Source organism: Hippocampus comes, unplaced genomic scaffold (assembly GCF_001891065.2).
Source record: "Hippocampus comes isolate QL1 unplaced genomic scaffold, H_comes_QL1_v1.1 scaffold600, whole genome shotgun sequence".
NCBI lineage: Eukaryota > Metazoa > Chordata > Actinopteri > Syngnathiformes > Syngnathidae > Hippocampus > Hippocampus comes.
In genome coordinates, this window is record NW_017805785.1 from 132,807 (window position 1) to 159,865 (window position 27,059).

The window sequence follows — 27,059 nt, forward strand, 5'->3', positions numbered from 1 at the left end:
CAAAGCCAAGATGAATCATCCCCAAAAGGTTTTCACCAGTAATGTGAACTCTGACCTGTACACAAACATTTGCATATTTTCGTGAGAGAAAGACGACGTGGTTTCATAAGTGCGCACACCCTCATAATTGCCAATGTGGCACTTAAAAATGAACCAATCGTATTCAAATACTTGTGAACAGAGTGCTCTAAATCACGTTTGCGTGTTCTAGTAGGCTTTCCAAAAATGTTATTGCACTTTTTTTTGGGGGGGGGGGTCCTGAAAAGTGAGTATTTTGCAGGGTACGAGGATTTCGCCTCACATCGGTGATATACTAGTCGGCTCGTTCTCCTTGGTAGCAAAACAATTCAACACACCTATATGACAGTGTGTGTGTGTGTGTGTGTGTGTGTGTGTGTGTGTGTGTGTGTGTGTGTGTGTGTGTGTGTGTGTGTGTGTCCCACTACAGTTGCTACTAGTGAAATCCTTAACAAGTAGAATTTTATTTCGCATGTGCAAAATGAAGTCAAACTTTTATTTCTGTGGCATTTTTCAAAACACGCAGTTACCAAGTGCTTCGCAGATACAAAATTGTCCACTATGCAGCATGTTTTTAAATATCTCCCTCCTCCAACACACCTGATTCAAATCCTGATCTTTTTGAATCAGGTGTGTTGGAGGAGAGGACAGGTACCCTTCAGAACCGGAGTTGGTCCCCCCTGAACTTGACTAAACGATTTTAATGTTTGGGTTTTTTTTGGGCGGGGTTTTTTTTTATTACGTGGTGGTGTCAGCAGATGTCGCTGATCCTGAAAGATAGTTCCGGAGATTTGTAGCTCGGAATGCAGAAGCAGCACTTGGCTCAGTTTAATGAGCAGTGGCTGATAAAGTGAGGCGAAGGAGTAAGTTGCTGCTGCTGCCCCCCGCTAAAGGAAGAAAAGACCCCAGTTCACTGAAATAATTTAGCCGAAAGTCGGAAACGATGAAAATAAATTGAGACTGCTTTGCTACATCTGACACAGCGTGCCTTGAATCCATGCAGGCGAGGATGTAAATGAAACGTCGAAGCTTTCGAGGGAGTGGGGCGTGCCGTCAAGTATCAGGAAGTTTGCTCTTTTTACGTCTTTGTATTTATTTATTTGACTTCTGTCCGTTTCATGTCATTTCAAGTTTCTCTCTTTTCACCAACAGTTCATTCCAGGCGTTCGGTACTCGTCGTGTACAAAGCTCAACTGGTGCACAGTTTTGCCTCGCGACTAACATGTCGACAGAAAGAAAATTTCATTAATTTTAATGAGGTTCAGTATTACAAGCGAGAACAAAGAGCGTACTGGTATAAAAAGGCTCGAACGTCTTTCGCCTCTGTGACGGACGTCACAACATCGCTTCGCATTTCAACGACTGGATTGTTGTAATTGTGGCAATTTACAGGAAAGCGTTTTTGTTTAAATGTCATTTCATTTTGTATGATTGCGGTTACAATGAAAAACGTGCGTACACTTGAGTCATGTCCACGCTTTGAAAGTGTTTCGGACGCCATCTGCTGGCGAAATACGACTATAGTCCGTCTTTGGTGATTGGAAAAAAATGTTTTCTTTTTTTCCCCTCAACACACGGGGACAAGAAACTAATTTACAATTTAAAATTAAGTGTTAAAAGGCAGAGGGAACAGGGTGTTCAATTATGGGCACTCGCGTTTGACATCCCAAGCCAAGACAAAACACTTGTTAATTTTTCTTTTTTTTACCTTAACAGAATTTCAAGTGGCCGGCCAAACTGCCCAGCAGCAGCGGGGAACATGTAACCCGGGATTGAAGACGCAAACTTATTGGCGACAGAGGACAGCCGCAACCACTAAATGTTTTGCTTTGCCAAAGCCTTTCCGTTCCTTGACAGCGACATATCACAACGGCAGTGCAGCAGCTTTACCAACTCGACTCTTCCTTTTGGTAAGTTTAGCCGATCACACTAATCTGAGGCTTTTAAAAGATCAGTCAAACTCCTCCAAGGTTCCATCAGCTTTTATTCAATATCTCGTGTGGACGTTTCCATTCTACCGGCAGGAGTCAAAAGTTTTTGGGCCATCTATTTCAATCGGTCACTCGCTCATTTAACATGCACATCATAAAATATTTGACATAGCAGTCCAGTGCTTTGCTTTAATTGTCATCGTTTGTCCACACGAGATCCGTAGAATGCAAGAATATACAGAAAATACCAGAAAGTTGATCCAACACAAAAGGCAGATAAATTCAACTCCCACAGAAATTGGTTTCAATATTTATCACTTTCATTATCAAGCTTTATTGATCAGTGCCAAAAAAACTCAGCAGGCAAATGCTTTCCCTCCACTGTGTGTTCTTGTATGTATCTTTAAGTTTCCCTTTCGAGAGAATCTCTGACCGCAAACTGAGCAAGCAAAAGGTTTTTCTCCGGTGTGCGTTTGGCTGTGGCTTCTCAAGTTTCCTTTTAGAGAGAACGCTTGGCCACAAACGGTGCATGCAAAAGGTTTCTCTCCAGTGTGCGTTCTTGTGTGGGATTTTAAATGTTCCTTTGTAGCGAATCTTTTCGCGCAAGCTGAGCATGCGAAGGGTTTCTCTCCGGTGTGGATTCTCATGTGGATTTTTAAATATCCCTTCACAATAAATGTCTGGCCACAAACTGAGCAGGCAAAAGCTTTCCCGCTAGTGTGGGTTCTTGTGTGTATTTTCAAATATCCCTTCGTAGTAAACCTTTGATTACAAACTGAACAGGCAAAAGGCTTCTCCCCAGTGTGGATTCTTGTATGTGCTTTCAAATGTCCCTTAACGGAGAATCTTTGACCACACACCGAGCAGGCAAAAGGCTTTTCGCCAGTGTGCGTTCTTTTATGAATTCCTAAATGTCCCTTCTGAGAAAATCTTTTACCACAAACAGAGCAGGAAAAAGGTTCCTCGCCAGTGTGTGTTCTTCTGTGAATTCCTAAATGTCCCTTCTGAGAAAATCTTTTCCCGCAAACTGAGCAGGAAAAGGGTTTATCTCCTGTGTGCGTTCTTGTGTGACTCGTCAGGCTCCCTTTTTCAGAGAATCTCTGACCACAAACTGAGCAGACAAAAGGTTTCTCTCCAGTGTGCGTTTTAGTGTGGGCCGTCAAATGGTTTCTTTGAGCAAATCTCTGGCCGCAAAACGAGCAGACAAACGGCTTCTCTCCAGTGTGCGTTCTCATGTGTGTTGTCAGACTATTTCTTTGAGCAAATGTCTGGCCACAAATGGAACAGACAAACGGTTTCTCTCCGGTGTGTATTCTTGTGTGTCTTCTTAAATGTCCCTCTTGCGTGAATCTTTGACCGCAAACTGAGCAGGCAAAAGGTTTCTCTCCAGTGTGCGTCATCAAGTGTTTTTTCAAAAGACACTTGTAGACAAAGGTTTTCCCGCATTGAGAGCATTTCCAGTGTTGGTTGTCAACGTGACCTTCGTATTCTTCATCATCATCAGTGTGAGGAGAGTATGATGTCGTGTCGTCACTATCTGACAGTGGCGCTATGAGTCCGTCTGTTGGTGATTGTCCGTCACCTTCTGTCGTCTCATGCGGACTCGAGCTGTTGCTACTGGGATGCTCCACCCCTCCGCTGGCCTCACTTTGATCCTCATCATCTTCACTTTTCAAAGGAGCACCTGTAAATTGCAAGGTGATGATGTCATCATCCTCTTCCTCTTTGATGTGCGGATGCTTGGACATCTCGCTAGCTTGAATCTGAGTGGCTTCTTCCTCCTCCTCTTTAATGGAAGGGCGCTCCAGCTCATCCTCTTTTTGTCCGTCACTTCGCTTATCCCTCTGCTGCTGCTGCCCGAAGACATCAAGGTACATTTTGCTCATGTCTGCAAGACACAAGAAGACAACAGTGTGTTTTGGGCACATCAAGTCAGTTGTGACTTCCACGTTTCCAATTCTGTCTCTATTTAACATGATTGGACGAGTCAAAATAGTCAGAGAACAAGTTAAAATAGATTTGTGCCGTCAAGGTCTGCCCTTCTCGCAACATAATGACCTGCTTTATATAATTCCCATGATCCCCACGTCAACTGCCACTGGCAGTTTAGCGACAAAAAGTAGCTAGTCAGTCACAAGCCTGCACAGGATCCGAGTCTGCGAAAGAGAGGAAGAAGTGAACAAACCTGCTGAGTTTAAGCAAACTCGAAGCTTCTCACAAACAGCGTCGCGTACTTGACGAAGTTGTTGCTAGTTGTCGTCTTCTGTTCCGTGAAGTTCCGAAGTGTACTCTGTTGTCCTCCTTGCAAACATTTTCAAACGATTAGCACCAAACTTTTTGCTAATATTTGACTTCCGTTGAGCGATTACAAACGCGTCTTAGCGTTGTGCTTAGCGGCTGGTAAGCTAGGCTAAGCTAAACTAAGCTAGGCCGAGAAGGGTCATCGGCGCACCGAGACACCAAGATTTGCTAGATGCTGTTTTAGTTCAGTTAAGTGGCGATAGAAGACATTTGTGTCTAGCCTTCAATACGTTCGTTCGACACAAAATTCAAAAAAAATATTTGTAGAGCGTGTGCGGTTACGTCAAAAGAAAAAAAAGACTGGCGACACAAAATGTACGGCAAATACACTTGGACAAATTTAAAACTCATGCACATTTCAACGCATAAATAAGGCGACAGGATACAGAAGTCAGCAGGGAGCCTGATCATGAAGAAATTGATATCCTGACAGCTGCAAACAGTTTATTGAGCCTTCATTCAGAAGTAAAATGAACGCGGTGTACCCTGGACGCGGGACGACCATCACTTTTGGGGAAAATGTGGTTCGTCTTTGGTTGAAGTCGTCTCGGTGCATGTTGACGCTTGTCGGACTAGCTTAGTTTAGCCTAGCCTAGCTTGGCTCGCTGGCCGCTAACAAAGAGACGCTTTGTGATCGCTCAGCAGTGAAAATCGTGTAAAAATGTGCGCGAGGCGGACAGCGGGGTTCGAGGAGGAACTTTGTTGGGCAAAAGACGACAAGGAGCGACGACGTTGCCAACGACCCGAAGCCGTTTGCGAGACGCAGCAGCCGAGAGTTGTGCTTAGTACAGCAGGTTTGATCCATTTCTTCCTCTCACGTGTGTACTAAATGCGGTACTTTCTATTGTTAGGTTTACGATTTTTATTGTCTTTTTAAGGAAAGAAAGAAAGCAAAGCAGCTTTATTTATTTGTCACAGGGGCGTGCAGAGGGTATCTTCCTGGATTGTGGCATCCACAGGGCAGCCGCACCCGTTGCTTGAAAACGTTTCAGAACACGTCTGTTGCCAGTTGTTGATGAAGGGGCATCAGTTTCGGGTTAGGGTGAGCAACGTGCAATTTGGACGAGTGTAGTGGTCCTAGACTTTTTACATCAAATACCCAATCAAAATGTGCTTAGCTCTCCCAAGTACCACCACAATACAGTCACATAGTAGGCCCAAGTGTTCATCTAAAAACTGATTTTTTTTTTCCTAATAATGTTTTATAACATTAACACGAGGCTTTAAAAATACACCCACCACTTAAATGATTCAATTAAAACTGTATTGCATGCGAAAGTTCTGTAAAAATCTAACTTCGTTAAGATTTTAAAAGCATATTCTATTGTGCATGCTTTTTTCCCCCCACTCAAGCCAAATAGCCAAATAATCACCACAAAGTGCAAAAGAGAAATGTGAGCTGGTGTTTTTCCTGTACTTTTATATCAAATTGCAATATGACCACTATTTGGTGGGGAGGGTGCAATGTTATTTTTCCAACATCATGCAGCCCTACGTCAATATAATTAAAATTCACCACATCAAAGTAACAACATAACTTGTATTTGTCTTTATGTGTGCTGTAGGCGTTGGTGAAAAGTACCCTGATCCTAGCCACCAGGAGTCTCCGCCCTTTCCCATTGGAGGCAAAAAAGAGGAGCAGGAGTCCCCTCACGTGAAAGAAGAAGAAGAAGAAGAAGAGGAGGAGAAACCAGGGCCTCCTTACATGAAGGAGGAAGAGCAAGAAGAGGACGTCACAAAGTTCCCATGCCCTGGTATCTCTCTCAAGACTGAAGATGAAGATGAAGGTCCCAGTGAGGCCAGAGGAGAGGCGGAGCCTCCCAGCAGCAGGAAGTCAAGTCAACACATGACAACAGGAGCTGACAGACAATCACCAGCAGATGGACTCTTGGCGCCACTGTCAGATAATGACGACGCAATGTCAAACTCTCCCCACGTTCAAGATGATGACAACGATGATGATGAGGAAGAGTTCGAAGGTCATGTGACATGTCACACTGACAACAAACGCTGGGAATGTTCTGAGTGTGGGAAAACATATGCTTATAAGGGAAGTTTGAAACAACACATGCGAACACACACTGGAGAGAAACCTTATGCGTGCGCAGTTTGTGGTAAAAGATTTTCAAAGGCGAGAATCTTGAAACTACACACAAGAACACACACCGGAGAGAAACCTTTTGCATGCACAGTCTGCGGTCAACGATTTTCTCAGAAGGGAAGTTTAAGCAGTCACACCAGAATACACACCGGAGAGAAACCTTTTGCATGCTCCTTTTGCGCCAAAAGTTTCTCTCACAAGCGAAGCTTAACAACACACACGAGAACGCACACGGGAGAGAAACCGTTTCCCTGTTCGGTTTGTGGTAAAAGATTTCCTGAGAAGGGAAGCTTAAAACGTCACACAAGAACACACACTAGAGAGAGATCTTTTGGCTGCTCGGATTGTGGTCAAAGGTTCTCTCAAAAGGAAGATTTAAAACAACACACAAGGACACATATTGTTGAGAAACTTTATACATGCACAGTTTGTGGGAACAGTTTCTTTAATAAAGGAAATTTGACAACACACACCAGAATACACGCGGGGGAGAGACCTTTTGCCTGATGGGATTCTGAGCAAACATTCACTCGAAGAAACCATTTGGGCACCCACACAAGAATGCACACATACACGCTTGAGAAAATTTGGACCTGCTTAGTATGATATCTTCTTATATTCTCCGGACGTTCTCCCAAACTTCCTGTAGACAAGTGCAGAGAATGAGCACTCATGGTGAATCACTTCATACTAAACAAATGAAATACACTTCAAATAAGAGAATGATTGACACAATAGGCGGTATGAAATTTGGACCCTTGGTGGCAAGATGGAACGATGTGAATGTCATCCTGAATAAAATACAACTCTTCACGCGTTGGGACTCACTCAGTATATTAATACTGTAATCTTACATTCTGAACGTATCTGAAAAGTGAAAGTAAATGTCTTCCTAAATTTGGAACTTCATCGGAAAGAATGCAAAAGCCCTGCCAAATTGGAATACTGAAAAAATACGGCATCAAAATCATGCTTTTGGTCCTGCTGTCAGAGCGAAAAGGACTTATTGGTCTTCGTCAATTATTTCCGTGCGTGAGCTTGAAAGGTTCATTTGATCTGGACTGTGCTGTTTTACGACATATAATCAGCCTTACAGCAAAGCCGGGTTCCAAAAGTCACTTGGGAATTGTAGTTCTTTTGTCGTGTGTCGCCTCGAAGTGACGTCGTAGCAAGTGCCGTTTTTTTTTGTTTTTTTTAAGGCTACACTGAAGTTAAACTGCATTGTACTTGACGGATGTCTTTCGCTTTACCAATAAAAAATAGAAATTTGTTATCGTTTTTGAAGCCACTGAACAGATATACTATAGCCCTTTATTCTATTTTAATTGTTTGGATAGTTTTGGTATCACTTATTTTGAATTTGTGTTTAGTTTATCGTTACTGTATTTTCTTCCGCACTTATGGGCCACCGTAGTATGGCGTTTTGGTGACCGAACAAATTTGTCCAAAAGGGTTTGCCGTACAGTGTCCACTGAAATTATGACGTGTTCTGAACAACTTCTTGTAAACCACACGCGCTTCACCAAACTTTCGTAAAATTGGTGAACGACTACTTCGCGGACGTACCGAAGCCTCGTCACTGGACGTCCGTTAAGACCTCATTCGTTCACTCTTCATGTCCGCTTAAAAATTGCACGTTGGATCTGAGCGCCTTATTTTAGCCTAGCCTAGCTTAATTTAGCTGGCTAGCCGCTAACAAAGAGAGGTACATGTATTGGTGATCGCTCAGGAGTGATCAAGTGTTGTGATTGTCGTGTGAAAATGTGCGCAAGAAGAACAGCAGAGTACGAGGAGGAACTTTGGGGAGAAAAAGCCGACAGCGAGAAGACAGCAGGTTTGTTCACTTCTGAAGCTCATTCTTTTCGCACATGCTTCTCTTTCGGTTTCAGACTTCATTCACGAGTTGTATAATCACCACCACGAGGGCAACAACATGTGAGAGAGACGCCGCTTAAAAGCTACTTAAACTTTATACGCAATGTCGAAGGACTTATTTCACAAGCGCGTCAATACACTTCTATTCACGCGTGGTGGCTATATTTTAGATTTAGCCACTACACTGCTTGCTTCTTTGTTTTTTTTTTGTTTTTTTTTTGCTTTTCACATGAAACATTTGTATCACAAAGGCTCTCGAGACGAGCGATTTTCCATCTTTCACAATATCGGGAAAAAAAGAAAAATACTGCATGGACATGCTGGAAAAGACACTTACAGCCTCTTCCAAGTTGGAGCATGAAGACAATATCGATGTCATAGCTTGTGTATTATTATCACTTTCCTTTTAAAAAGGAATATCTGAATTGCAAGAGCCAATTAGGAAAAAGTGTCATTTTCTGATTCAGCGACATAACAATACCGACCATAACTGCGAACCATATATTTGTCTTTGTGTGTCCTGCAGACATCAGTGGAAAATATCTTGATTCTGGCCACCAAGAGACGCCGTCCCTTCCCCTTCGAGAGCAACGGGAGGAGCAGGAGCCCTCGCAAATGAAGGAAGAAGAGGACAAACAAGGGCCTCTTCACATTAAGGAGGAAGAGCAAGAGGAGGACATCACCAAGTCACCGTGCGCTGGCGTCCCTCTCAAAAGGGAATGTGAAGATGAAGAAGATGAAGGTCCAAGTGAGGGCGGCGGAGGGGTCGGGCCTCGCGGTAGCTGTAAGTCAAGTCAACACGTGACAACAGAAGATGATGGACAATCACCAGCACACAGACTCTTGGCGCCACTGTCAGACAGTGATGACCCGATGTCATGCTCTCCTTACACTCATGATGATGATGATGATGATGATGACAGTCATACAACAGTTCACACAGACGGCAAACGTTGGAAATGTTCAGAGTGCGGCAAAACGTATGCCTCTAAGAGCAGTTTGAAACAACACACGAGAATGCACACTGGAGAGAAACCTTTTGCCTGTTCACTTTGTGAGAAAAGGTTCTCTCAGAAGGGGGGCTTAACAATACACACTAGAACGCACACTGGTGAGAAACCCTTTGCCTGCTTGGTTTGCAATAAGAGATTTTCTGAGAAGGGAAGCTTAAAACTGCATACGAGAACGCACACCGCCGGGACCTCTTTTGTCTGCTCAGTTTGTGGTCAAAGATTCTCTGGCAAGGAAGATTTAAAACTCCACACAAGGACTCACGTTAATTGGAAACCGTATTTATGCACCATTTGCGGTAAAAGTTTTACCGCCAACAAATATTTGAGAGAGCACTCAACGACACACACCGGCGAGAAGCCGTACGCGTGCACAGTGTGCGGTAAAGGTTTCTTCAATAAGGGAAATTTGACAACGCACACGAGAATGCATGCGAGAGAGAGGCCTTTTGCCTGCTTAGATTGTGGTCAACGATTCTCTCAAGAGGAAGATTTGCAGCAGCATGCAAGGACGCACACGGGCGAAAAACCTTACGCGTGCACAGTTTGCGGTAACAGTTTCCTAAACAAGGGCCATTTGACAACGCACACCAGAATACACGCTGGGGAGAGACCTTTTGCTTGCTCGGATTGTGGTCAAACGTTCACTCGAAGGGACCATTTGGCAAGCCACATAAGAACGCATACACGCTAGGGAACGTCGGGGCCTGCTCGGTTTGTCAACCGTGATTCCGCCGTCCCTCACATTGGACGGTGTATTTACAACAAGGATCCACATACTATGGATTAGATCTGTCTTTTTTTTGCCCGCTTTTTTTCTCCTTTCTGTCATGAACAAGTTGAAAATTCTGAAAAATAAAAAAGTTCCAAAAAAAAAGTTTTGCCTCTCATCCGAGCGAGCTTCAAATTCTCAGGCATTGACGTTTAACTGTAAATCACCTCAGATAAAACAAATGAAACTTCAAAAATAAAACAAGAATCGAAGAAAGTGAATGACTGAATGATAGACTGTGAAGAAATGTGGACTCCTGGTGGCAAAGTGTCAATGGGATCCTGAATAAAATACAACTTGAGGCAGAGCGACTCAGTGTATTCGTACTATATTTTTTTTTCTTAATATTATGAAATACACCTCTATATAAAATTCCAGTACCGGTATTTTACATAATGCTTCATTATAGTACGTAATTAGAATACTTTAGAAATATTTTGTGTGTTGTTTATCTCCCCCTCTCGGCATACAGACGACAGTGAAATATCGCGGGATTACGTTTTACCTTCGGAGCGTCAAACGTCATTGCAGGTAACGTGTTACGTCATTTCCTTTCACCTCCGGCGTCTCTTGGGGGCTGGCCGCAGGTATGTCGTGATTTTTTTTTTTAATGTTGCTTTTTTTTGTTTGTTTTTCTGCCTAATGTCTGCACTGACTGAAATGGTGTCAACTCGGACGCTACCCTGCCATTTTTGTTGCCACTCTGGACTGACGAAGAGAAAAAAAAAGTAAATTGGGGCGTTTGTATTAGCATGCTAATTGCTAGCCTCTCACTTCATGCGACGCTGCTTGAAAGAGGGTCTCGCGCGAGAGTCACCTACGAAAAGCGCATTTAAACAGTTTTAAACTCACAAAAATAACATGAATGTGTATATCTGGAAGTCTTTTTGTATTTATATTATATTCCTACACGCTGTTTATGTGGTCCCTTTTTCCTTGGCTTTGGTTCCTTGTCATTCTGTGCTTTATTTGCGTCGTTTGAATTTAGCCGTTAATTTACTTCACCTGCTAAGGGTTGACTGAGAGTGATTTGCGTCTTGACCAAGCTTATCATAGTGAACTAAAATTAACGAAATAGCTAAAACGGAAAATAAAAGTTAATGAAATAAAATAAAGAAAATACTTTTTTTTTTTAAATGAAAATTAAACGAAACTACAGTTTAGGTTTACAAAACTGACTAATTGGAGCGAAAATGTCTTTCAGTTTTGTCTTTGTGTCAATATCAGAGTTGATTTTAAATATATTGATTTAGGTATTGTTGTACAACAAAGTCAGCTGTTTTGAGAATTCTAGTTTACTTTATTACACAACACTTGGTTACTTTTAAGTCATCTCACTTGACAAATACTCCATATATTAAAAAAAAACAAAACAAAACGACTACAATTAATACAAAATCGAATGAAAACCAAACTAGAATAAAGCATTTTGGAAACAATAAGAACTAAGACACTCTAAACTAGAAATAAACCCTGCCTGAAAAACTCATAAAAACTTACTGTGTTGAAAAAATACACAAGTCAAACCGCAATCAAAGCATGCCGCGTATGGAGCATCCTTTCATTGACGATTCAATCTCAACACACGAGTTAAGATACACAAAATGGTGGAAAAAAGGTTTATTGGCCATGAAGCAATGGGCAGTATCCAACAACGACCATTCCTTCTTTGAGTCAGCTGCTCTTGTAGCTTCCTGACTCACTCTCAAAGTTATACAGCGATTTCATTGATTGTTTGGATTTTCAAACTGCTATTTGTCCAGGTAAGAGTAGTGAGAGCAGATTCCCATTTGCAATAGGAGGACTTTCGGAAGGCACATTGGAGACAATTGTCATTGCCGCATGAAGTCTGTTCAGAGGAGCAACAAAACCATCATCGGTCGCTTCTATTCTCGCCAGCACACTTGTGCCTCTTGACATAATCCTTGCGAGAAAATCTTTGGCCACACAGTGAGCAGGAGAACAGTTTCTCACCAGTGTGCGTTCTTGTGTGTAAGTTCAAGTTTGCCTTCCTCGGGAATCTTCGACCACACACAGAGCAGAGAAAGGGCTTCTCACCAGTGTGCGTTCGAGTGTGATAGATTAAAGTTCCCTTCACAGAGAAACTTTGACCACACACCGAGCAGGCAAAAGGTTTCTCACCGGTGTGTGCTCGGAGGTGTGCTTGTAAGTGAACTTTCTGAGAGAATCCCTGACCACAAACGGAGCAGGAAAAGGGCTTCTTTCCACTGTGTGTTCTCGTGTGTCTTTTCACGTCTCCCTGCTGAGAGAATCTTTGTCCGCAAACTGAGCAGGCAAAAGGTTTCTCCCCAGTGTGTGTCCTGCTGTGCCGCTTTAACTTTGTATTGTCAGCAAATCTTTGACCGCATTCGGAGCAGGCAAAAGGTTTCTCTCCGGTGTGTGTCGTCATATGACATTTTAAAATGCTCTTAAAAGCAAATGTCTTCCCGCACTGATAACATTTCCAGCATTTGCTGCCTGTGTGACCTGTAATATGACCTCCATCATCATCATCATCAGTGTATGGAGAGTGTGACATCACGTCGTCACTATCGGAGAGTGGCGCCAAGAGGTTATCTGCTGGTGATTGTCCATCACATTCTGTTGTCACGTGTTGACGTGAGTTGCTGCTGCTGCTCAGAGGCTCCGCCCTTCCGCTTGCCGCACTTGAACCTTCACTCTTCAGGGGAACACCAGTGGATGGCGACTTGGTGATGTCCTCCTCCACATCTTCCTCTTTGATGCGAGGGGGTTGGCACTGCTCTTCCTCCGCAATGCACGGCAACTTTTCTTCCTCATCTTTAATGTGCGGCAGCTCTTCTTCGTCTTTCTTGTCAAGGGGCTCCTCTTTAATGGGAGGGGCCTCCTGCCGCCCAGGACCAAGATCTTCACTGGCGCCTTTCATATACAAGAAGACAAACACATGACTTTGTAAAATCGGTTCTCATGTCGCAATTTTGTATATAAATGTAGGGTCATGAGGGCGGCCAGATTAAATTAATAGCCAGTTCAGATCAATAAGAAAATAGACAAGTCAATAACTAAATGACCGTGAAAAAGTGTCAAAAAATTCAGTACACAAGATTCAAATCTTACAGTCGTCATCGTGAATTTCACACCACAGCACCCAAATACCATGGCTGAGAAGTCATTATTCTACCACCCACAGTCATGGTTTCATGAAATCTTGCACACGCACTCGTTATAGATTTTATTTAAAGAACTGTGTGGACTGTGGATGGTATGACAAAGAATGATGGACTCAGGCACGTCAACACCTCAAAGAGGCGTTTTGTCACCTTGGCCAAGCCACTGAATAAAATCTGGTTGCACTCCTGATGGCACAAACAGTAAGGATGGCCGTCAACAAACCTGCGGTGCGTAACTCAACTCGAAGCTTCTCGTTGTGATTTGAGCCACAAAATTTCTCCTCGGACTCTGCTGTCCTACTTGCGCACATATTTACGCGATCATCACGAAACTTCAGGCTCACGCATCGTCGATGTCGACCGAGCGACGTGTCGCGAGCAACCGCTTCTCTTTGTCGGCGGCTAGCGAGCTAAGATAAAATAGGCCGCGAAGCTTCAATAGGTGCGCAGGGATGACTTTAATCGGACACGAAAATCGTTTTAGTTTGATACGGTAATGCTGGGTGTCGTATGTTGAGGTTTCAGCGCGGTCGGTCCAAATTTGGGGCAAATCCAATACAGAGCCTGAATATGAAAAAAGTCGAACGACAGCGGGCAACTACGGCAACACCATTTGAACAAATTTAATGCCGCGCGCGAATCGCCAGGACAGTCACACAAAAACATTTTAATGTCATCGCGTATGAGCAAATACAAATGCAACAAACTTATTTTATTGAATTGTTACGCGTCAGTTCGCGTTTTAATGATCCAAGTGAATTTTCTGTTAATTGTCTGCTCTAGTGCAGACATTATGTATGTATGTACTTACTTTTCCAGCCATGGATAACTACTATCCGTTGTCTCTTTTTAACAAAAACACAAACCAACAACCGAAATAGGATTTTTTTTTCACAGACTGGGGAGAATACATGCGTCTATTATTTTTCCCAGTCTGTTAAATGTCTCCATTGATTTCCCATTGTTCAGTTTTCCTGTCAATTCCAAACCGGAGTGTCATGAAATAACTCCAAGCAGGCTGTGGCAGGCAGCAAAACATGACGAGCCAAAAACAAAATCGTCGGCCCCACTCTGAAGGTTATTGAATTGGATTGGTCAATCAATCGCAGGCCCGACGCGACACCCGGCAGACTGGCCCAGCCACTTTCTCTCCTAGTCCGATTGGACCAGCTCAGCCTCCAAATCCTTGAAGAAATCCCGCCTCTCCAGGGCGATGTCGTGGATGATGGTGTCCAGCAGCAGCCTGGCCGAGTTCCTCTTCTCCAGAGTGTTGTTCACCTCGGCCATCAGCCACTGGAAGAAATTCACCTCGATATCTCTCTCCACCGGGTCATAGAAGTAGCCGTGTCTCCTCAGTGAAGCGAAGACGGCGGGGAAAAGTTTGGAGAGGAACTGCTGCGCGCACGCTTGGGCGGCGATCATCTCCGCCGTTTCTTTCTCTTTCCTCACCGCTTCCTTCTGCTGGGCAATGCGGCACTCCTTTTCCTCGTTGCGGCGGCGCTCCTGCTCCTGCAGTCGCTGCACTTCGGCCAACTCGGCGTTTCTCAGCTGCTCGAAGGCCCTCTGCTGGGCTCGCAAACAAGCCAGCTCTTCCTCTTCCATCACCTCCAGGAGAGACTGCTCAATGGTTTTGCCCACCAGGACCTCCAACACCGGTTGCACCTCCCTGTCAAAGTCAAACAACTCCCCCTCTTCGATTTGCGTGGCAACATCTTCGCCAGATTTAGCGGGGATGAATAGCGGCGTGGCCGGCCTGTCCAAGAAACGATCCGTCTGCGAGTCGATATCTTTCGTCACCAGGATGTTACTCAGCTCCTCCAGATAGGAGTCGGTTTGCACGTCAACGTGTTTTCTACCGGGCAGGTTGTCGTGAGTCTTGAACCACACGTGGTCCCTGGACCTCATGAACTCCACCGACCTCCTCCGGAATCGGTGTTGCTGTTGAATATCGGCCGCCTGCATCGTTGTCTTCGCCGGCAACATGTGTTGACTATGAACATTCCCCCGGATGACCCGTCGGTCGTACATAATATTTCCATACTGGGGAGTTTCCGTGGGGGACCCGCTGAACTTTGAGCGACTCTCGACCGGCCTGGGCCGACTGGAGAACACGTACGTTGCATTTTTATCCCGTTGACTGACTGAAGTCATCGTGGCAAATGAGCGACACTAGCCGATCTGCGTATCGGTTTGTTTTTGTGGCGACTTTCTCAGTTTTTCATACCAGGATTCGGCTCATCAGCGGATGGACTGTGGCGACTGTCTTTCTGAACGATCAAATTCAATACAAACGATCGCGCTGGTCAAATTCTGCTTGCGGTCGGAGCTTGCTTGAGGCTGAGATAGTCGTCTTGGACGCTTCTTCACCGCCATTCGTTTTCTTGAGCTTTAGTTTGTGTTTGAACTCCTTACAGGAGCCTTCGCTTCAGTTGACAACCTTGAATGAACCCCTTTGACCCGATAACATGATAAGATGTCCAGTGTAGTAATCGCTGTACCTGAAAGGGTCAAAGGAGAAATGATTACTTAAGACTTGGTCCAGTGCTCGGTATACAACAGTTTCCAGTGGTCAAAAATAATCTGTTGTTCTTGCCCTGGTGTGGTTTATGAAATGACCGTGCTGCATACCGCTTAGTTCACTTGTCTTGCGGTAAAATACCTTCTTTGGGGTAGAGGTGTTAAGAAGTTAGAAGATGGCGCAGCGTTCATTTTATGAAATGGACTCTTGCATGATTCAAATTAACTTTTTAGAGCACCATCTTGTGTTCAATAATGCCCACTTGGCCTCCATCGCAGCCCGCTCATCCTGGAAGGGGCATGCCCCACCTGTGGCCCCTTCTCAAGGCTTCTCATTTTTCCCCAAGTGAGGTTTTGTGAGTTTTTCCCTTGAACCTCCTGCGGGACTTTTCTGTGATTAAGGGCTATCATAAATCAATTTGACTCGATTTTCTGTCTGCCGAAAAAAATTTCAACACAAAGATGACCTCATTTTATGGAAAGAGTGGTTCTTAACACAAATGAATGACCGACTGATATGCACACTCTCGTTGAGGCATTAATGGGGGACACTCCCCATCTCGAATTTAGAACGAACAAGCCTTTTGCATTTAAAGGTGAAGCATCTTTAACAAAAAACAGTCCAGTTGCCTTGATTCAACCTTGGACCGTTTACCTTGACCCGAATGACTAACTATAATTTTCATCTTCCTAAGACTTCAAAAATAGTCATCACATACCAACAGCATCCCCTGATTCCTTTGCCTTTTGCTCTAATCATATCAGTTGGCCGTAGTCTTTCTAACCCGACGCTTTGACAGCAACACACTTCGCGAGGATGATTAGCTCTTTTACGTGACTGACGTTACCGCTAATCCAGACCTTGTGACATCATTTGTTTCCAAGCAGGGTCATAAACTGCAAAGCCTTGTGACATCATTTCTGATCAGTCACGTATACAATTTTCAATCAACGAGCTCGGTCATTTTTTTTTTTTTTTTTTGCCATTGACCCTCTGTTCAAACCACCAGTTAAAAAAAAAAAGTACTTCATTACTGTGGTGTAATCGCAAAACGCTAACGTCGTTAGCTTCCACAGCATGGGCTAAGCCAAAAGAAAATCATTGGTGGTTTTGTTATTGTGATGTTGATGTGTTAAAAATATATGATGTAATGTTAATCTTACATCATGATGCATTCTTTTTGGTTGAGTAATTTCATCCTGTAAAAGACAAAATGGAGGACAAACAATTACAGCGCTGTAGTTGTAATTGGCGCCCTCTGCAGGTCAGACCTGGAACATGAAGTATTTCATCATTTTCTTTTTTTTAATCAACGATTGCAAAAAGTGCCAAAACGAAATCATTCAATGTCTCTTTTAAGCATTTTAACTATTTTAGTATGTATGTAATTATTTCAATGTTTATTGTTGACAATTTTGATTTCAATAGTCACTCATCTGTGTTGAATTATATTGGCATGTATTTCAACATTTAATGATTTTTATTTTTTTTTTTTTTGGTCACTTGTCCCGCACGGAGGTCTTAGCGTGCCAAAATCAAATTAACAAATGCATGAATAATTGGTTACATTGCAATAAAACTAATATCGAAAATTTCAAAGTTGAAATGAATTCTGAAATAATGCTTGATGACACGTTTAACTATTTAATCTCGGCACTCTCGGCCCTCCACACTAACACGTGAGTGCATATATTTCTCCTCAAAAAAATCAGTTGATGCTGACAAGTGAAGCAAAACAGAAGCATTTGAGCAGCAGACTTATTTATTTCATATAATTATCAGGGTTCTTATGATAATAATAACAACGCTGATATCGACCAGAGCAAAAAAATGTTAGCAAACACAAAGTTTTTTTTTTTCTCGGTGTTAATCTTTTGTCATCGATATTTCAAAAAGGTCCAGAAGCCTCGCTGGCCACCATCTTGACAGTTAATGCTAATTGCTAACAGGTGACGACTGCTGCATTATTTGTTTTGATTGGCCAGTGACCTGTCAATCATCTTCAACTGTCTCATAACTATTTTTTTTGTAATTAACTGTGGACATCTGATGTGTCTGCTTTCCCCGCCCCTGTACCATTTTTGGCCCACTTGTCCATCCAATAATACGGTCGATCTTCTCACTAGTAGAACATGTTAAGAATGACTTATTAGTGAGCCAAACTATTAGTGGACAGCTTGGTGCTATTAGTGGGTTCCATGAGGCTACTAGTACGTGACAGATTACTACTAGTCGGGCCTGGTGGCGTTACTAGTGCAGCACATTAATTTAGTAGTTGCGTAGTATGAGGTCTAAGTAGTGGGGGGGAGATTGTCTTACTAGTTAAGATAAAGAGTGTAGTAGTGCATAGACCTTATTGGGATGTGGAATAAATGCTTAAATGGCAGCACTCATTCAACATCAAGGTTGTACTCGTAGGTTGAAAAACAAACACTAGTATCAGAAAGAAATAACCCGTACGTTTTTCTACTGCTGCGGATAAAGTGTGTACTGGTTGAATAAATACTCCAAATGCTTTCCATACAAGAAAAAGAAATGAATCGCAAGCGAGTCATTCTACTAGTGGGCTAATTATTATTTTTTTTTTTTGTATGAGCAGAGAATTTCATGAGTCTTACTAGTGAGTCCAATGGGTGTGCTAGTCCATGGACCTTGAACTGGGTATCAAGGATGTCAACTTTAAGGCCATTTGTGCAGCCGTTTCATTGCTATCCTTGGTAGTAATCTTTCGGTTGAACTAGTGGGCCAAAAGTGGCACTGGTCGTGGCAGCCATTTTGTGACACAATAGAAAACTTTGGAATGAAACCGTAGGAAAACAAAAAAAAAAAAAAAACGAAACTGGACTTTTATTAACGCGTGATGTCAAGTGCGCCTTCATGTGGCGGGAGCGGTCCTTAGCGCGCGGAGGTTGCGGGGCTGGAGGGAGGGTGGGGTGTGGGGGGGGCAGTTCTGGGTGTTTTTAGGGCGACGCTGTCCTAGAAGGTCTTCCTGTGGATGGCACGTGCTCTGTCTTCCTCATACTCCCGCTTGGACACCCACATCTTCTTGAAGGTGTCCAACGACGCCAAGATGGAGCCTCTGCGGGTGGGCGGGGCCACACAGACACATGTGTTACTTGCGACATGAATGCAACTTATCTTAACTTATTGACTGCTGCGGACGTTTAAGTTCCTCCAGAACGTTTTTTTCAGCGGCGAGGCCAAGGAAGAGAGTCTTGCTCAGTTTGTGTGAGCTTCTACGTGATTTTACTTACAAGCAAACGCCAATAGATGGCGGTGTTGCATCGCTTCAGATGGGAGATTTTTTTTTTTTTGTTGAATATATGTGTGGCATATTTGTTGAGTGCAAGATGGGAAAAAAAAAAGTCAGAAAGCGTTGTGTAATAACATAAACAACCGTTGGACCTACAGAACTAACTGCATTTCAAATCAAGCCCGAAAGCTCACGTATGATATGAATTAACAAAAACGTCAACGTTTTATAAATGTGTGGATAAACTCTTTTGCCATAGCTTAAATTCTATTATTTGTATTGTTACTCGATGTGAGTAGTGCCAACAGAACTCTGCTTCGAAAATGCCTGGCAGCCTATGAGTTAAAAAGAACAAGAACTAAACCAAAATTACCCGATCCACGTGGAGTACAGTCTCTCCTGGGGGGCCGAGATCTGCACAAACACACGCATTAGTCAAAATACGTTAGCAGGGGGAAGGAAGGGAGGATAGGAGAAGAAGTCTAACCTTGATTTTGACATCTTTGGGCGCAAGCTTCTTCACTTCAGTCAGTAATCGCTCTCCAAAGCCTGCGGGTGGGGCGTTTGGCGACAGACAGACAGGTGGCGAGCGCTCGTACCTTTGATGAGTGTGGACCCCCCGCACAACACGATAGTGGAGAAGAGCGTGCGCCTCAGATCTAAATCTGACTTCTGGATGGCGTAGGCCAGGACCTCGTGGATGCCCGAGCTCTCGTCGCCCACCAGGTCGGGCCGGAACAGCAGCTCGGGGGCACGGAAGCGGGCGGGCCCAATCTGAACGCAACGGCGGGATTGGTCAAGCGCCGCAAGGGGGCGGGGATTCGATGGCAGACAGGGGCCCACTCACGTTTAAGGCGCTCCCGTCGGGGAGGACGTACTGAGCCTTCTCCGTCTCCAGCGTCTCGTCCTTCTGAGGGTTCAGCGACAGGTAGCACGCCCTCTGGTGGGTAGCAGTTTTACAAAACGTTTTTGTAAAGATATGTTTATGTACATACTGTGGTGCCTTGAGATATGAGTGATGCGTCTTTCGGGTTTTTCAAGAGACGATCTGATGATGCACCAACTTTTTGACAGATAATATAACTGTAGTCAAGCACATATTCTTTATCCTCTGGAAAGACCAGGTAATATTACTGCAGCTTACTGACAATGTCCACGCGACTACTGCAAAAATTGGTTGAATTGCTCAATTATGCCTATACTGTTTGTTTTTTCAGAAAGTGATCTTGTTGTTCTTAATGTTTGAACACCACAAACGGGGCGAATATCAATCAAGCCACCAACACGCCGCCTCACCTCCTTGATGGTGCGCACCACCTCGAACTCGGCCGAGGTGTTGAAGTTGTAGCCTTCCTTGCGCAGGAGCAGGCGCAGGTAGCGCGACACATCCCTGCCGGCGATGTCCACGCGCATGATGGAGTGCGGGATGGCAAAGCCCTCGTAGATAGGCACCACGTGCGTCACGCCGTCGCCCGAATCCAGCACCACACCCGTGGTGCGTCCAGTGGCGTACCTGAGCAGGACGACAACCCTGTCAATCTCCACCACAGGTACTCCACGAATCCTTTCCGCTCCACGCTGAACTTTACGACCATCTCAATTTAGTGAAGAGCGCATTAAATGGCGCACTTACAAACTGAGCACCGCCTGCATGGAGATGAAGAGCGCGGGAACGTTAAAGGTCTCGAAGAAAACCTCGGCGGCCTTCTCGCGGTTCTTGCTGGGGTTGAGAGGCGCTTCGGTTAGAAGAACAGGATGCTGAGGAGCGCAAACAGAAACTGCTTGACAAATGACACTTTCCTCTTGGTCATCAGGAAGAGCGCGACGAGCCCACCTCCTCGGAGAAGGTCTGCAGCTGCTCCTTGGAGTAAACGTACTGCCAGATCCTCTCCATGTCATTCCAGTCCTTCACGATGCCATGCTCCATCGGGTAGCGAACTGACAGCAGACCACGGTGCTCCTGGCACACGTAAGCAAATATGTATAACACGCACACGTGTATTCAAGACACCCTCACGTCGGCACTTACCTCTGCTTTGGGCCCGATAAAAAGATCTCCCTCCAAGGCACCCGCCATGACGCGCACGTGTTTAGGACGCCCAACACTGCACCACACACAAAGTATTAATAGTTGCTTCACAATCAGTGCACGCTTGTGATCAAACCTGAAGAAGAGCCACCGGCACGACTTACTAGTTGGGAAAACAATATTTGGGGATCTGGTCTCCAGCAAAACCAGCCTTGATGACCCCTGAACCCTGCACACACAATTATAAAAAGCAGCAGCGTGATTCAACATGAAGAGTTTTGAGGAAGAGGAAGCTCATGAGACAGGGGCTTCAGGACACGCAAAACAACAAACGACTACTTTGTTTCATGAACATCAGGCCATCTGTGCTGGATCGCATCCCCCGCAAGCAAATGTCACATACACATGATTGGTTCAGCTCCACGATTATTCCGCACAGTCGTCATATTTAGGCGTGTGCAAAAATATTGATTAAGAAATACATTGCAATATTCTCCTCCACAATTGCATTTCAATTCAGCACTTTGTGCAAGGGGCACTCAAGTGTGATTTATAGAAATAGGGCTGCAACTAATCATTATTTTAATAAATATACGGACACATGGTTCACACGCATTACAATGATGACGGAACACAGGAGGTGAATCAATTTTTAGTTTGCTGCTGGTGGATACCGTACGGTAAGTTTAGCTCTAATTTCATGACTAAGAGCACTCCTCAAATAGACACCGACTTAATTATTTGAAAGTAAGCTTCAACCAAGCAACTTTTTTCAGAGTTCAAAAATGTTTTTTTTTTGTAAAATGCAGAAACAAAATTTGGGGTTGTTTGGATTCCTTACATTTTCTACTCTCTAGTTTCTTATCCAGGTTTTGGTTGTTAGTTTTGTTTTAAAAGAAAAACGATATATGCCGTGGAATGTTTTTCCTATTGTGGAAGACGACATTTCTGAGCATTTAAGGTTGCCCAGCCCTGATGTAGGCGAATTAAAAGCGGCATATACAACTGCAAAGTATTGTGATGATGAATCTAATTAGAAAAAATATATATATTCAAAACAAAATGTGAAGTGGTAAGTGTGGAGCTAGGCAGCATTTGCCATCTGTCATTTTGCAGGTTCATTAGCAGCCGGGTCAGCTAGCATTTGTTGCTAGCTCTCATTAATGTTAACTGGCTGAATGAGAAAAAAAAATCCCGGTCGATCTTCCGTTTCTGTTCGCCGTCAGTTATCGGTACGTATAATAATCGCGGAACATAATAATAAGGTGGTGGTATGGATAAGCAAAAGGCTGCGGCTTGCTACAAGACAAAAGCGCAGCTAAGCTAAGAGCTAGTCCGCGACGGCCTCAGTTTGGGTGTGGGGGTGAATGACGTCAACATACTCACGTTATCGATCACCACGGGCTGATTAGCTAAAATGTCATAGGACTCCATGACGGACGAGAATGTTGAGGCGCGCGTCTGTCGGCGTCCACTTTCGGTGCTGAATGACGTCCAAGGCGTGAGGGGAAAAAGACGTCCGCCCGTCGGTTCGTTCGTTCGTTCGCTGCGCCGATGAGCAGAGCGACCGCATCCGCCGCTGCAGTCCGCTCCGCCGCGCCTCTCCCGTCACGTCCCGCCCTCCGGCCACGCTATATGTCAGCACGGTGGCTGACAGCTGCTCTGGCGAGTCACAACAAAGCATTTGATGACAGACGAGATTCCGAACCAATAGGAATTAGGTCCAGTTTACGGCCAGTGTTTCGATTCCGCCCAGGTAGTTAGGGAGGATATTTACTGGAGTTGAGTAGATTTTTTTCAGGCCTCTGTTCTTAACTTGACTATGTACTTTTCTTCGAGGCCTAATGGAGGCAAAGATTTGTTTCTTAAATGTATGGTAGCTTTAACTCCGAACTACGAGTGATTTAATAATAATAATAATTATTAAAAAATAATAACATTTTATTTATAAGCGCCTTTCAAAACACTGAAGGACACTTTATAATCAAGAACAAAAACAAGAAAACCACAGCTAAGAAGTCTCGGATATGATACTAAAAATTGCGGCTGAGCAGGGGCAGCCAGACGCTCCAGCGTTCACTCAAACCGGATACTGTACTCACATATTCCTAATGAAAGCATCATTTGTGTCACATAGGATGATATTGTGCGGGTACAAGTAAATATCATCATGACACGCATTTTGTGGGATATTTCTTTTTCATTCTAACCTTGTGTTGTATTGATTTCGTGACTAAAATCATCCAGGATCCCTTCAACAGCCTGACCACCTTGTTTTTGTTTCCTACCTGTGCGGGTAACATCTTTTTGAACCTTGACACAGTTCAATACGTTGCTACATGCTAATGACTGAAATGTTACTTTTATTTTTATTGTGTTCTATCCATTTATTAATGTATACTTTTTAAAATCAAATATCAACTAGACTGACCATTGTTTTTGTTCCTCGGTGTCGGTGCTCTCATTTCCCACATTCTTCTCGTGTCCTGAATGTACCGGCCGACCAATCAGTGCAAGATTTCCAAAAGGGGGCGTGTCTCAGGAGGAATATCCGTCAAGCCCAAACACTGCAAAACTAGCTCAGTAGATTTCGAAACAAACAAACAAACATACAAACAGACAAACAAAAACCAAAGAGTGTAGAACTGGATGTATCGTTGCTTCAAGGTAAGTTTTGTGGTTGGGGTGTGCTTGTCTATCGACTGTTGTTTTATTCGTGATGTTTGTTAGTTTGTTTAGACTTCGTCGTTGACCCGAGCTAGCTGAGATAGCTTAGCTGTATCGTGTTCGCACTTGAAAGTTAAAACTTGTGGAGGGAAAAAAAAACCTTGTGATTGTAGCCCATATAAAGTTTATAGTTGTTCGCGCTGTCACTTAGTTTTGACCTAATAGCAACTTACGGGTTTTGCCACATATGTAGCCACTTGCTTTCATTTCTCAGAAATTTCTTAGAGTTTCACTTTTAGTTTGTCTGCCCCCCAAAAAATTGAGTACAGATTTTAGAGTGATAGTTAAACTGTGACACTGTTGTTTTTATAATTGTACATTATTAACTCTGTCAAGGCAAGTTTTGATTATGGGTTTAGTTTACTTTACTCCAACTAATGTTTCTAAAGGGTTTACTTAATGAAGTGTCTGCTGAATGTGCGTGTGTGACGTCGCGAAAGTGTCATGAAACATTGGTTAGTGATACTTTGGTTCGGCTAGCCTAACAAATGTTGCTTAATGTGACATTCCCACAGATTCTCTGATGGATTCATGCTAATGTGAAGAAGAAAAGCATCATGGCCGCCGCACTGGATGAGGAGCAGTCGGAGAAGTAAATCCACCACCGACCCCCACAAACATCCATTCCATTTTTCTTTTTGTTTTCAGTTTGGCGGGAGCCACCACCCTTTACTGTACCTCATCAAAAGCGCTTGTTGGCAATATACAATTAAAAGTTTGCCGCATGCTGTTCTGACAGACTGGAAATGACACATTTTACCTAGCAAAGGGGTGGCACGTAGTCACTTGTCTCCAGTTTGTCTACATCAGAAAATAATCCTAAATTGATTACTGTGTAAAGAAAAACAATAAATGCCATGAATGATCGCCACACATCTTTCTGAGGACCCCTTAGCTGGCCAACAAGGTGACTGTCATAAAATATCATAAGTTACACATCAAACTTTAATGTTGTGTGTACGTGTGCTTGCGTGTATGTTTGTGCGCATGTGTGTCAGGCACTGCTGGGTGTGTTTTGCCTCAGAGAGCGACGATCACAGCGCCCAGTGGCTGAGTCCGTGCCGGTGTAAAGGCTGCACCAAATGGATCCATCAGTCGTGTCTCCAGCGCTGGCTGGACGAGAGGCAGAAAGGAAGCGGGCCCGATGGTGATAGGAGCGGCGTGGGCGTCAGCTGCCCTCAATGCGGCACGCACTACCACATTGTCTTTCCTAAAATGGGTACGACAAATTTTCTTTCAGCACACAACATAGGGACAGACGGCTGTCGCTTTGGCCAAATTGTTTCGACTGTCTCACAGAGTATGCTTGTTGTAATAAATATGAGCGTTGATTCATTGTCATATTTTGCCAGGTCCGCTGGTGTACTTTCTGCAGCAGGTGGACCGCGTGCTATCTCGGGCCAGTCCGCTGGCCGCCTTTGGGGTGCTGGTGGGCACAGCATACTGGTCTGCCGTCACCTACGGCGCCGTGGCCGTCATGCAGGTTAGTTGAAGCTTGCGTGTGCGTTTGTGTGCGTGGTCTCACAGTGTTTATGTCGTGGCGCTCAGGTGGTCGGACACAAGAAGGGTCTAAATATGATGGAACGTGCCAACCCTCTTTTCCTGCTCATGGGTCTCCCTGCCATCCCTGTCATCCTGGTCCTGGGGAAGATGGTCCACTGGGAAGATTTCCTGGTGCGCCTGTGGTTCCGATATTCCTACCAGCGACAATACGGTACACTCACGCATGCATACATACACGTGCGCATGCAGTGTCAGGCTGCGTTGTCACTGGTGTGTTGTTGTTGTTGTTGTTGTTGTGCGTCGTTAGCTGTAAGAGGCTACCTCCCTCCCCTGCCGGCGGAGGGAAACCACGTGTCAATGTCGCGGATCCTCTGCGGCGCTCTGGTCCTCCCGTGGATCTCCAGCCTGCTGGGACGTCTTCTTTTCCGACGTGTGTCCTCCAACCTGCAGCAGAGCCTCCTGGTGAGCTTCGCTGCGATCGATTCAATGAGAGTACTTAGAAGCATATACTGTAGTTCTAACAAAACCTGCAGCAGAGCCTCCTGGTGAGCTCGCTGCGATTGATTCAGTGAGAGTACTTAGAAGCATATACTGTAGTTCTAACATAATTAAACAGAATCGAAAGAAGTATAATACGCACACGCAAACGAAGAGGAATTGCACAACTGCTAAAAGTGACTCTCTTTGTTGTTTTTATCTGTTGTTATCTGAACCGCTTTATCCTCACTTTTTGACAAAATAAAGACCATAGGTGAAGTTGTGAATTTCCAAACCTAGTTGGCTGAACACGTTCAAGGATAAGCAAGAGAAACAAGACTTATGTGGTCCTCCGTCCACAGGGGGGTGCCACCTTTGTGCTGCTGAAGGGGTCGCTGAAGGTCTACGTCAAACATCAGCGGCACGTCACGCAGACCAAGCGAGACATCCTCAACTACCCGGACACCCGCGACACCGCCACCAGTCCGTGACAAGACCGCCGACTGAAATGAGAAAATTCCTCCCAAGTCGTGTTGCGTAAAACAGTTTCAACAGACTGAAAAGTGTATTACACAATCCGACTCAAGGCAATAACAAGCCTCTCGGTCCACTCGGCAACACTCGGACAAGTTGCAGCAAAATTGGCAGTGTTGTTATGCAGCATTTTAATTTGACTTTTGACAGAATATTTTGCCACATTGTTATTGAGCAGACGAGTCGGCCTATTGTCAGAATTCCGAAAACAGGAACAACATTTGATTGGACTAACTTGTCTCAAACCAAATCATAGGAAAAGTTTGGCATACAAATTCCACTGTATGGATTTACTCACCCAACGTCGGGTGTGGAATTTTTAGAGTGACCCAAATTGCATATTTGTAGGTGAACTTAATTCCATGAACATACATTTCACAATGGATGTACACCAGGTTAAATGTACATTTGTTTAAAGTAAGGTTTGAGTTTTTTTTTAATGAAATAAGGCATGAAGTCAAAATAATGTGAAAGATTTAGTTTCTGTTCTTTGATGTTGAAAGTAGATGTAATAAGACTGGATTTTTTTTTTAGATTTCGTGCCTTCTACTCGGAATTGTGCATTTCTCCAAAGTTCTGAGTTGGATTTATTCAATAAAACCACCGATGAACCTGTCAATGGAATTTTTCCAATATTCCTTTCATTAAATTGGTTTGTTCTTTTGTTTGGTTTTGGTGTCGTGTTTTTTACGGAGGGAGCAATTCCCAATTTTTAGTGGCAAACGCACACACAAGTTTCCCAATGTACTTCAGTGGGGATTTTTTTTTTTGGGGGGGGTGAGGGATTTTCGCGGGCCTCACGTATTTTGTCCATATTAAAAATGGACAAAATACGTGACTATCCTTCCCCCTGTAGAAAAA

The 27,059-nt window shown here is 44.1% G+C and overlaps 7 protein-coding genes and 1 long non-coding RNA gene across 15 annotated transcripts; 3 read left to right on the forward strand and 5 right to left on the reverse strand.

Moving 5' to 3' along the window:
* The first annotated feature begins 748 nt into the window (after positions 1-748).
* On the forward strand, positions 749-7,164 carry LOC109525106 (gastrula zinc finger protein XlCGF7.1-like). 4 transcript variants are annotated; one of them, XM_019885389.1, is made up of 3 exons: positions 749-881; positions 1,735-1,928; positions 5,816-7,164. In XM_019885389.1, the coding sequence occupies exons 2-3, from the start codon at positions 1,838-1,840 to the stop codon at positions 6,856-6,858; spliced, it is 1,134 nt and encodes a 377-aa protein (XP_019740948.1). In that variant the 5' UTR covers positions 749-881; positions 1,735-1,837; the 3' UTR covers positions 6,859-7,164. The 4 variants fall into 4 exon arrangements, with proteins under 4 accessions (XP_019740948.1, XP_019740949.1, XP_019740947.1 ...); XM_019885390.1 differs by lacking the exons at positions 749-881; positions 1,735-1,928 and adding an exon at positions 4,643-5,044 and having other exon boundaries at positions 5,816-6,681; positions 6,716-6,852; XM_019885391.1 differs by lacking the exons at positions 749-881; positions 1,735-1,928 and adding exons at positions 4,942-5,044; positions 5,169-5,292.
* On the reverse strand, positions 1,986-4,499 carry LOC109525100 (gastrula zinc finger protein XlCGF57.1-like). Of its 2 annotated transcripts, XM_019885377.1 has the most exons (3): positions 4,135-4,499; positions 2,460-3,837; positions 1,986-2,375 (listed from the first exon to the last, which is right to left on the reverse strand). In XM_019885377.1, exons 2-3 carry the CDS (start codon positions 3,833-3,835, stop codon positions 2,306-2,308), a joined length of 1,446 nt encoding a protein of 481 aa, XP_019740936.1. In that variant the 5' UTR covers positions 3,836-3,837; positions 4,135-4,499; the 3' UTR covers positions 1,986-2,305. The 2 variants fall into 2 exon arrangements, with proteins under 2 accessions (XP_019740936.1, XP_019740935.1); XM_019885376.1 differs by having other exon boundaries at positions 2,102-3,837.
* Positions 7,165-7,777: 613 nt separating the features above from the next.
* Positions 7,778-10,326, forward strand: LOC109525103 (gastrula zinc finger protein XlCGF8.2DB-like). 2 transcript variants are annotated; one of them, XM_019885383.1, is made up of 3 exons: positions 7,778-8,185; positions 8,753-9,353; positions 9,438-10,326. In XM_019885383.1, the coding sequence occupies exons 1-3, from the start codon at positions 8,113-8,115 to the stop codon at positions 9,928-9,930; spliced, it is 1,167 nt and encodes a 388-aa protein (XP_019740942.1). In that variant the 5' UTR covers positions 7,778-8,112; the 3' UTR covers positions 9,931-10,326. The 2 variants fall into 2 exon arrangements, with proteins under 2 accessions (XP_019740942.1, XP_019740941.1); XM_019885382.1 differs by having other exon boundaries at positions 7,781-8,185; positions 8,753-10,326.
* Positions 10,327-11,613: 1,287 nt separating this feature from the next.
* On the reverse strand, positions 11,614-13,969 carry LOC109525108 (oocyte zinc finger protein XlCOF6.1-like). 2 transcript variants are annotated; one of them, XM_019885396.1, is made up of 3 exons: positions 13,381-13,969; positions 12,185-12,906; positions 11,614-12,100 (listed from the first exon to the last, which is right to left on the reverse strand). In XM_019885396.1, the coding sequence occupies exons 1-3, from the start codon at positions 13,466-13,468 to the stop codon at positions 11,882-11,884; spliced, it is 1,029 nt and encodes a 342-aa protein (XP_019740955.1). In that variant the 5' UTR covers positions 13,469-13,969; the 3' UTR covers positions 11,614-11,881. The 2 variants fall into 2 exon arrangements, with proteins under 2 accessions (XP_019740955.1, XP_019740954.1); XM_019885395.1 differs by having other exon boundaries at positions 11,614-12,906; positions 13,381-13,967.
* Positions 13,970-14,034: 65 nt separating this feature from the next.
* On the reverse strand, positions 14,035-16,236 carry LOC109525109 (radial spoke head protein 3 homolog). The gene has a single exon (XM_019885397.1). The coding sequence runs from the start codon at positions 15,306-15,308 to the stop codon at positions 14,310-14,312; it is 999 nt and encodes a 332-aa protein (XP_019740956.1). The 5' UTR covers positions 15,309-16,236; the 3' UTR covers positions 14,035-14,309.
* Positions 16,237-18,235: 1,999 nt separating this feature from the next.
* On the reverse strand, positions 18,236-22,563 carry actr1b (actin related protein 1B). Its single transcript, XM_019885403.1, has 11 exons — positions 22,344-22,563; positions 21,122-21,186; positions 20,958-21,033; positions 20,763-20,888; positions 20,562-20,686; positions 20,225-20,441; positions 19,776-19,868; positions 19,528-19,702; positions 19,416-19,477; positions 19,302-19,342; positions 18,236-18,754 (listed from the first exon to the last, which is right to left on the reverse strand). The coding sequence occupies exons 1-11, from the start codon at positions 22,389-22,391 to the stop codon at positions 18,652-18,654; spliced, it is 1,131 nt and encodes a 376-aa protein (XP_019740962.1). The 5' UTR covers positions 22,392-22,563; the 3' UTR covers positions 18,236-18,651.
* On the reverse strand, positions 18,995-19,295 carry LOC109525122 (uncharacterized). The gene is made up of 2 exons (XR_002170079.1): positions 19,175-19,295; positions 18,995-19,117 (listed from the first exon to the last, which is right to left on the reverse strand). It is a non-coding gene; the product is annotated as an uncharacterized LOC109525122 (long non-coding RNA).
* LOC109525110 (E3 ubiquitin-protein ligase MARCH5-like) lies at positions 20,792-26,862 on the forward strand. 2 transcript variants are annotated; one of them, XM_019885399.1, is made up of 7 exons: positions 20,792-20,897; positions 24,200-24,276; positions 24,683-24,903; positions 25,037-25,167; positions 25,233-25,398; positions 25,495-25,649; positions 26,027-26,862. In XM_019885399.1, exons 2-7 carry the CDS (start codon positions 24,242-24,244, stop codon positions 26,153-26,155), a joined length of 837 nt encoding a protein of 278 aa, XP_019740958.1. In that variant the 5' UTR covers positions 20,792-20,897; positions 24,200-24,241; the 3' UTR covers positions 26,156-26,862. The 2 variants fall into 2 exon arrangements, with proteins under 2 accessions (XP_019740958.1, XP_019740957.1); XM_019885398.1 differs by lacking the exon at positions 20,792-20,897 and adding an exon at positions 23,471-23,624.
* Positions 26,863-27,059: the final 197 nt, after the last annotated feature.